Source organism: Juglans regia, chromosome 8 (assembly GCF_001411555.2).
Source record: "Juglans regia cultivar Chandler chromosome 8, Walnut 2.0, whole genome shotgun sequence".
NCBI lineage: Eukaryota > Viridiplantae > Streptophyta > Magnoliopsida > Fagales > Juglandaceae > Juglans > Juglans regia.
In genome coordinates this window covers 27256421-27266679 of record NC_049908.1, presented here as the reverse complement: position 1 = coordinate 27266679, position 10259 = coordinate 27256421, and the positions used below count along the sequence as shown (strand labels likewise).

Here is a 10259-nt window from a genome sequence, read left to right as displayed (position 1 = left end):
GGCTTGTGGCAAGTTCAAGTCAAGGATGTTTTGATTCAATCAGGATTACACAAGGCATTGAAAGGCAGACCAACCCCTGAAGTCAGCAGTGATACTAGCGTGACTGATCAAACAAAGAGCAGATCTGTAATGAGCGATGAAGATTGGGAAGATCTGGATTTGAGAGCAGCAAGTGCGATACGTCTGTGCTTGGCCAAGAATGTTCTTGCAAATATACATGGTATATCTACGGCAAAGAAACTCTGGGAAAAGCTAGAAGAGTTGTATCAGACAAAAGGCGTCTCAAATCGGGTGTACCTAAAGGAGCAGTTTCATACACTGCATATGAGTGAAGGTACGACTATTTCAGATCATTTAAGTGTTCTCAATGGTATTGTCTCTGAGCTAGAATCTATTGGAGTTAAAATTGATGATGAGGATCAAGCCTTGAGGCTCATCTGGTCTCTTCCATCTTCCTATGAGCATATGAAGCCTATTTTGATACATGGGAAGGAGAAAATAATTTTTTCAGAGGTTACCAGTAAACTCTTTTCTGAAGAGAGAAGACTAGGTGGTGGAAGAAATGGTCCACCTGTGAACTTAGCAATGGTAGTAGCTGGTAATGGGAAGAAGAAGAACTCCATGAAGATGAAAGTAGTCTGCTGGGGGTGTGGACAATCTGGACACGTCAAGAAAAATTGTCCAAGAACAGGAGCAGGTTCGGCAAGTGGCTCCAAGTCAGTAAATGGAGATACTGATAATGAAACTAACGTTGTGTCCCTCTCCATGGAAGACGATGTCTGTTAAAGGGACATGTACATCCTCATGGCATGCCATTAATTCCCAAAGTTGTCATGATAGAGGATGTGTTAATGTTAGCGGGTCCACAAATTTGCACACAAGCATTGGTTTGGCATTAATGTAGGGTGTGGTGGATATTTATGTCGATGGCTGATGAACTTCCAGGAAAGCCAAACGTGGAAGTTGCACCATAATTTTTCAGCAAGGTTATTTTTCGACATGAGCCGAAATTGAAATGCTTGGAATTGGTTTATTCTGAGTGGGTATGCTTTTATGGTGGAGCATGATAGCAGAAGCTATGAAGATCTTCATTGCGGTGGAGCGTGGCTGTGGGATCAGCCAAAGTCGCAAGGTGGAGATTGTTGGGTTTGTGCTCCTTTGGAATCCCACACCGATGGGATTTGTAAAGGGAGCCAAGGCCCATGCCTATAAATAAGAGGGCCTAGCCTCTTAGTTAAATACACCAAGTCATAAGCTTATTTAGCAACTTGTGACTCTAGTAAAAATCCTCTATTAGCCTTTTCTTGTAAAAGGGAAAGAGGTGAGAGTTAAAGTTTTGCTAGTGGGGAAGCTTTGTGGGTGTCATTTGGGGTGAGGAGAAAAATTGTGTGATTGTAATAATTTTTCACATAGTGTATTTTCTTCTCTGGGTCTGGTGGTTTTTTCTCCTATTTTGGGAGTTTCCACGTAAATTCTTGTGTTGTTATTATTTCTCTGTTTTACTTCATATTTCACCAAAAGGTGGATCCTAGGGGGGTGAATTTAGGAGGTCTAAATTCCCAACACCTGGCATACTAAGGAAAAAGTTGAAAAGTAATTTTTATAATTTGAGTGATATTTAAAAAAAAATTGTGAAAGTTTTTGAAATATTTTTATGTGATCTCATTTTATATATTGCTATATGTCTAGCAATAGATGCATTCCTCCAAAATGCATCCAAATTAAAGTTATACTTTTACGAAACAAAAGTTATATGTATTGTTAATTTACCTGGTAATAATATTGTCACAAAACGTATTGTGCTTTGAAGCTAGTGTGAGGTACGTAACAGCTAGGCGGTGGCGGACCCACGTTGTACTAAGGGCCCCCCAAAACTTCTTGAAATCATATAATACTAGATTTTATACATAATTCTCCCCCCAAATAAATTTATAATTCCATATGCTTTTTAAAATTTTTTATAGTACCAAAATTTTATTTTATTTCTATATATTATCTATTTTTAAGAATGTGATTTCTTTAAAATTAAAATTAAAACTAAGTTTAGAAGAAATAATAAATTTATTAATATGGATCCCAATATTAGGTTTTTTAATATAGAAAATAAAGTAAAAATATAAGAAAAATTATTTAAGGTCAATGATCTATATAAAAAATAGTTTATAGTTATGTTGTTATGATTTTTCAATATCTTTTCAATTTACACAAGAAAAATGATGATTGTAGTCCTAGAATTATGTGCAAGTCCTGCCCACTCTATTTGAAAAAATAGATAAATCTAAAACTCACATAAAAAAAATTATTTTATTTTTCAAAAAGAGTGCGTATAACTTGCACACCTTTAACAATATTACTCTTTACATAAATATATCACACAATAGAAAAATTGGCCTCTCCTCAACACAATTGTTGGTTCCGCCACTCCAGCTTGGTCTATTTTATTGGAATTTAACAAGAAGGGAAGTAGATATATAAAATATGGCAATATTGATGGCCCAGATTTATTTTATTTTAATACTATTATTATTTTGTAGAATAATTTTATTTAAAGGTCTTTGTACTACTTGTCATCTATGTCATGATATATATATATATATAATTTAATCTGTAAAATTTAAATAATACGAGGAATATTGATCATGATATGAGATGAATTGGTACAAACACTACAAGAAATAAGACTTTTCTCAGTGCTGAATTTTGTCGTAAACACTGAAAAATCACCGGAAATATCCATTCTCGTCGCTATTAAATCGAACGTAATATCTTCCACAGCGAGCTTGGTTTTGTCATCATGACCAATGAGCATATAACGGCCGGCCACGCATTGGACTACATCATGTATTAACTAAATATTGAACGTAATTAATATTTCAGAATAAAGTTTGGGGGTATCGAAACATCCAACCATATGTATACCAAAATAGGTCGTTTTCGTTATTCAACAATTGACCCAAAAAATAATTCGTTTTCGTTATTCATTAATTATAACGTCATTCAAATATTTGAATCCATGCGTAAGAAGAATAACAATACGAATATTTAAGAAGTTTCATTTTTCTTCAATCTTATACGGAAAATGATTTACACATAAATTTTTTTACAACATTTTATATAATTATATTTTAAATTAGGAGTATTTTCGTAAAGAAAAATTCTATTTATAGTCCTCAAGTGAGAACTGCATGTGCAGACACATTATAAAATGAGAGAAAACATAATTTTAGGAATGATAATTTTATAATTTTAAAAAATTTTAAAATTAAAATAATCTAGGCTTGTATTACAGTCTCCAAATGAGGACTGTATCTAGCATTGCTCTTTTATAAAATATCTAGGTTGGCCGGGCACCCACACTGCCATGCAATTTGATCGATCATCTGATATATGCTATATTTTTATTTATTTATTCCAGGAGCCAATATATATATATATATATATATATATATATATATATATAAATGAACCAAAAATCAATTGTAGATTACGATCGAAAACAGTAGTACTCCAACTAATTTCCAGAATACATATAATTTGTATAAATTTGGAACTAATGATTGATCAATATAAACTCCCGCATTGAACAATTCAAATACTTAATTATATGAGAAAAAGAAAAAAAAATTAAATAAATAAAATCCTCTAGAGTCCTTAATTAAACAATTATATATATATATATATAATGGTCAAGCAGCGCAGTCTAAAACTTAGCTGTCATTATTGATATTGGCTAAGAAAATCCAATAAACACTGTGTATGGCATAATATATACGTTTGTTTCAACCGGCGCCCCATCTAATAAAATGCAATTTATTTGGTAGCATACCCTACAACACTTAATAAAAAAGAGAAACACTATTTTGCCTCTTCACTTTATCCACTCTATTTGACCGCTAGTCGTCTTTTTTTTTTTTTTTAATGATTAAAAAAATAATTTTAAATATATTTATATATATTTTTTTAAAAAATATTATAAAAAAAAACATTTGGCAGTACGCCCAGTGGTCAACATGGAGCCGCATAGTAGCCGCACCCAATAAAAAATCACTCCTTGCCGGCTTGCTAGACACGATGAAGAGGACTCAGCTCCATATATTATATATATATATATATACTAGCGGTGAAGTTACGTGCGAGGCACGTTTGCCCTGTATTAAATTATTCTAAAATATAAACATCTAGTATAAAAGAAGAGAATTTAATGATAAGATTTATGAGAATAATATAGATTTTACTAATTAGAAACTACTAATTTAAATAACAATAAGTTTAAATAAACTATAAGTTCTAGCAAGTTTGGAAGATAAACTAATTCAAATTACAGTTTGTTTTTTAAACGACTGAATATTACATAATTTTTTTTTTTGTTACTGAAAGTAAAGTTTGGGGGTTATGTATTCAGAGGTGGTGTGCTCTCCTCATTCACAGCACTTATGGAGAGAACATTGAAGTTTTTGTGGCGCTGTTTTTGGAGTTGATCTAAATCTGCACCCAATTGTATGATCCACTTTTTGCTTGAACATAATTTTGCAATATTTTGAATATACGGTAAATGTTCCTGCATGAAATGAATTTAGAGTTTAAGCATGATTATCAAAGATTTAGATGCATGTTAATATAGAATATATAAAGTATGGTGAACAAATATAAATCTAGTTTTTTGCTAATAGTAGCTCTTGCCCACTTCTAGTGTATGTTCATTAAAATTTATCAGATTTCACTCTTTTGTAATCCCTTATGATCAAGGTAAGATCTTGGCAGGTATGGTTTGGATATAGCAATTACATATATTCTAAATATTTAACATCATTATAGCTACAGGAAGAATAAAGGAGTGTGCAATACAAATTTATGAGTTTGAAACATTAGAACAAACAGACGAAAATCACGAAAATAACAATATAAATGTGATGACATTTAAGAATACAAATGTGAAAATCACTATAGAAAAATACACATGTCATATGACAAGTCAAACGATTATAAAATTTAATTTTTTATATGTGATTATTTATTATTAATGTTTGGTGCCCATGCATAGAAGATCTAGAACCAAATGAGGGAGGGAATGGACAAATTAATAACAATTCATTGATCGAGACTTTCAACGTGAAGGGTGCAGTATTGTCTGTTTTGGCTGTGACTTCTCTGAAAGTGGCATGGTCCATAGATACTGTTTTGGCTCATGTATTGTCTAAAACTTTCACCTATATATACATGCCCTTCTCCATTAACTCCCTCTCAGAAAAACATTACTTTCTCTTCTTAATTTCCATTTCCCTTCGGTCGGAACCCAAAGCATAACACGTACAGTACAATTCATTTGCAAACATGGCTTCTTCTTTCTCAACCAAATTGCCTTTGGCTCTCTTCCTATTATATAAATGTATTTACTCTCGATACTTGAGGACCCCAGACCACTTATTGGCCAAGTTTCTATGTTTGGAAGTTATTTTTAGCACTTACAACTTTTTAGTATCAATCTCACATTTTGTCAACTACCAAAGAGAAAAGAACCAAACATTAAACAAATTTTTACATTTGAGAATGCTAAGAAAGAAGTTTGGAGATTGTGTGGTCAAAGAAAAAATAGTTGTTTGGACCCATCGTTGAAATGAAAATACTTCCATCACGAAAATCCTCCAAGAAAATCCTTGTAGAAGACGCTATAATGTTTTTAATTTACCATAAGCATTCCAAAATACCATAGAAAAATACACATGTTATATAAACAAATCCTCAATTGAAGCACCAGAAGGAAATCTGTAATAGAATTTAAACAATAGGGAATTATAAATTTCCAAGTTCTAACATTTGTTTTAAAATTTTTCTAGTTTAGAAAAAGACAAATCTACCCCGAAAAATAAGATTGATTTCTACGTGTTAAAAAGATAGTTATTGCGTGAAAAGTTGGTTACCTCTCCTGTGTGTTCCATTAGTTCGATTGCTGTACAACCTAAAGCTTCTTCTGCGATTTCACCAAAAATGATAGCCCCCAGTCGTCCACTACCATCGTCAAGGTCGATATAGGCTCGACAGCTGTATAAACAAACTATATTTTTGAGTCTAAATGATTAAATAATAATTTGAATATAACATAAAATTGATTAAACAAACTATATTTGTGATGTAAAATATGAATATAACATATATACCATGGTTGTGCATTACTCATATACTTGCAATGGTAACACATGAATTTTTCATTTTGTTCATATCCTGTCCCTTTCTTACATCCAATGCAGGACATGTAGAAGAATATTTGATGGAGATCAACCACACAGATGGTTGCTTTAATCCAAAATCTTGCCTTCTGCATTAAATTTTGAACAGATATATGTTCTTAAATGGTTGTAAATAGTATGTAGCCTTAGGAGAATGTTATATTTATTTTGAAAATGCATGTGCAGTATTTTTATTAGGCAATATATATAAAGATAAAAAAAGATAAAGAAGACCGTAGAGATGTACCATCATTGGTTGTAATGATTTGAGGAAGCCAGCAACATCATCAACTTTAATTATGTTTTTCATATCAACAGTTGATGTCGATGTCGATGCCGATGCTGATGTGCGATGTAGATTTTGTTCGACGATTTCTTCAAGCAGTGCATGATTAAGCATCGTCCTTAATATTTTTAGTAGAATTTAAAAGGAATGAGAGAAATCATGGAGGGAAAGATATAAAAGAAAAAAAAAATTTAAAGCTAGTCGATGAATATACATTTTGTGTATATATTTTGAAATTTTTTTATATAGTATAAGCAGATATATGAAAAGACATTGAAAATAATATATATATATAGATATATTTTTGAAGCCTGCTTAGAAAATTAAGTCTTATCAGTATGTTTTAAAAGAGAATAACGATATATATAAGATTTACAAGTTTTAAACAGAATTTTTATAAAAAGAATAGACTTCACTGTAAAAATAATAATAAAAAAAAATCAATTTCTTTTTATAGTGGAATTAACTTTTTTGTAAAATAAATTTATACATTTAAAAGTACTTGTCCATAACATTAACATTAATCAGATAACCCTAAGCTAGCTAGCGAGAGTCAACGTAAACTTGCAGTACCATCAAGCAAGGCCATATATAATTAGGTTTTAAGCTGTACTTTGACTACATGATCATGACATTAATCAGAAAATCTTCCAAGCTTGAAGTTTGGTATATAGAGATAAGATTTCAATCGACTTCTTTCTTGTCTAAATAATGACGTTATAAATTATGAAAAAGACACGTCAACACTCTGAAAATCTCCATTGAGTTTGAAAAATCAACACTGACGTACAATAATAAAACAGGGACATCCGGTGGTTTAATTTCTCACCGATAGTCTTTGTCTGAGGAATGGTCTTGCAAACGTTCGTTTTAGTTTATTAATAAGTGGGCTGGGAAAACAAATGGCGAACATTTGCATTCTTCCCCTGTATATATGCATCTATCAGTACCGTAGATAAAGACTCAGAAAGTAGAAAGATGATCTCGACTATGTAACCCTCTTGCATTCTCATCATGGATATCTCAATTTTCTTCCTTCTTCTTTTGCTCATCCAAACTCCTCTCCTATCTTCATCATCAAAAACATTTGACGTTCTCAGAGGCTCATCTTTATCTGTTGAGAACCCAAGCGACAAACTGGTTTCTCTCAATGGTGATTTCTCTGCGGGATTTTTCCCGGTCCGTGAAAACGCTTTCTGCTTTGCCATATGGTTGACAAGGTCCTCAGCTCCGACCGTTGTTTGGATGGCAAACCGAGATGATCCGGTTGATGGAACAGGTTCGCAGCTTTCGCTTTCGAAAGATGGCAAGCTTCGCCTAACAAACTCTGTCGGTATAACCGTTTGGGCCACCAGAACAGCACCCTCGACCCCTTTGGAGTCCTCGAAATTTCAACTACAGCTCCAAAACACCGGAAATCTTGTTCTAAATCATTCTCAGAGTGGTGTCATCTGGCAGAGCTTTGATTCACCAACAGATACTCTTCTTCCACAACAAACACTAACCAGGTATTCAACCCTTGTATCAAAATCAAGCAAAGTAGACTATTCTTCTGGCTACTATAAGCTATTTTTTGACAACGATAATGTCCTTCGACTGTTATACCAAGGTCCTGTTGTATCCAGTCTCTACTGGCCTGACCCATGGCTTAGTGATCCTGGACTAGCCGGAAGGTCTATGTACAACTCTAGTAGAGCTGCAGTACTGAACGAGTCGGGCTATTTCTGGTCATCTGATCATTTGGTGATCCTAGCTACAGATTTTGGTGTGAAAACTCACAGAAGATTAACTCTTGATCGTGATGGTAACCTTCGATTGTACAGCCTGGAAGCAATGAATGAAGGGTGGGATTGGGTTGTCACATGGCAAGCGGTGTCGGATCCATGCACGATTCATGGCATATGTGGGCCCAATAGTGTTTGTAGTTATGATCATGCTTCCGGCAGGAGATGCTCTTGCTTGCAGGGATTCAAGATGAAAGATCCAACTGATTGGTCTTTTGGGTGTGAAGCAGACTTCTATCTCCCTTGCAATCAGAGTCATGAAAAGCTCTCTAGTTTTGTCCAACTTTCTCATGTTGAGTTCTATGGCTATGATCTAGAGTTCCAGCCTAATGTGACCTTACAACACTGTAAAATCGAATGCCTGACGACGTGTGGTTGCAAAGGTTTCCAATTTAAATTTAGCGCAGCCGAGTACGGTGGCTATTTATGTTACCTCAAGAAAGAGTTATTTAATGGACAACTTGCACCAAATTTTGAGGGCGACTTTTATTTAAAAGTACCCAAAGCTGGTTTTGTCTATAACAGGACGCTGGATGCCGCCGAATCAAGGTTGGATTGCATAGCCGAACTTAGTGGAAAGTATGAAAATAAGACACTGAATTTTTTGCTTTGGTTTGCTACTGCAGTGGGAGGCCTAGAGGTAACCTGCATTTTTCTGGTGTTCTTCTCCTTGTTCATGAGCAGTAAGAATTCCGACCCAGTTGCAGAAGGATACCTCCTGATGTCTAGATTCAAGCGATTCAAGTTTTCTGAGCTGAAAAAGGCCACAAGGGGATTCGTTGAAGTGATTGGACGTGGAGGGGGTGGCGTAGTATACAAAGGTATACTGCCTGATAAGCGAGTTGCAGCAATCAAAAGACTCGACGAAGCTAACCAAGGAGAAGCCGAATTCCTAGCAGAAGTAAATACCATTGGGAGGCTTAACCACATGAACTTGATAGACATCTGGGGCTACTGCGCAGAGGGAAAGCATAGGCTTCTGGTGTACGAGTACATGGAGCATGGATCCTTAGCAGAAAAACTTACTTCTAACGAACTTGATTGGAAAAAGAGGTTTGATATTGCGGTGGGCACAGCGAAAGGCCTAGCTTATTTGCATGAAGAGTGTCTAGAGTGGGTTTTACATTGTGATGTAAAGCCTCATAACATACTCTTGGACTCCAACTATCAATCAAAGGTAGCAGATTTTGGTCTGTCTAAACTACTGAATAGAGGTGAGCATGATCATTCAAGCTTCTCAAAGATGAGAGGAACTAGAGGTTATATGGCTCCTGAATGGGTTTATAATCTTCCCATCACCTCTAAAGTTGATGTCTATAGCTATGGGATTTTGGTGCTGGAAATGGTTACCGGAAAGAGCCCCACAGGTACGCGGCATAGCTCTGGTGGCGGAGGGGCGAAAGAGCATACTAGATTGGTCACGCTGGTGAGGGAGAAGATCATGCATGCTGATGGTGAAGCTTCAAGGGAGTCGTGGATTAATATTGAGGAGATTGTAGATCCAAGCATGGCCAGCAGATATGACTCGGCTAAGATGGAGCTTCTGCTCAAGGTGGCTTTGCAATGCGTTGCAGAAGACAAGGATGATAGGCCCACCATGACCCAGGTTGTTGAGATGCTTCGCTGCGAAGAGGTCAACTGATATATATAAATTAATAGTAAGAAGAATAATTTATAATGTTATTTTTTGTTTTTGTTTTTATAATTTATAATTTAAATTTCGTAATGGTTGAAATATATATTTTGGGAATACTTTATGCATATATTCATGTGATTTATGAGTTTTAGAAATTAAATGTAAGCATGTTATTTATTCTTGAATCCATATTATGTTATATCTTTGATATAATAATTTTGTGGTATATTGATACCCTCGGGTCTTTACAGTGTATTGATATTTTTCTATTAGTATGTAAACTTAAATAATATATCTAGTTGAAACATGTTCTTTGCAATAAATTAATA

General features: G+C 34.4%; 1 protein-coding gene across 1 annotated transcript; it reads left to right on the top strand.

Annotated features, from left to right (window-relative positions):
* Positions 1-7441: 7441 nt before the first annotated feature.
* Positions 7442-9936, top strand: LOC108999139 (putative receptor protein kinase ZmPK1). Its single transcript, XM_018975932.2, has one exon. It carries the CDS (start codon positions 7525-7527, stop codon positions 9934-9936), a length of 2412 nt encoding a protein of 803 aa, XP_018831477.1. The 5' UTR covers positions 7442-7524.
* Positions 9937-10259: the final 323 nt, after the last annotated feature.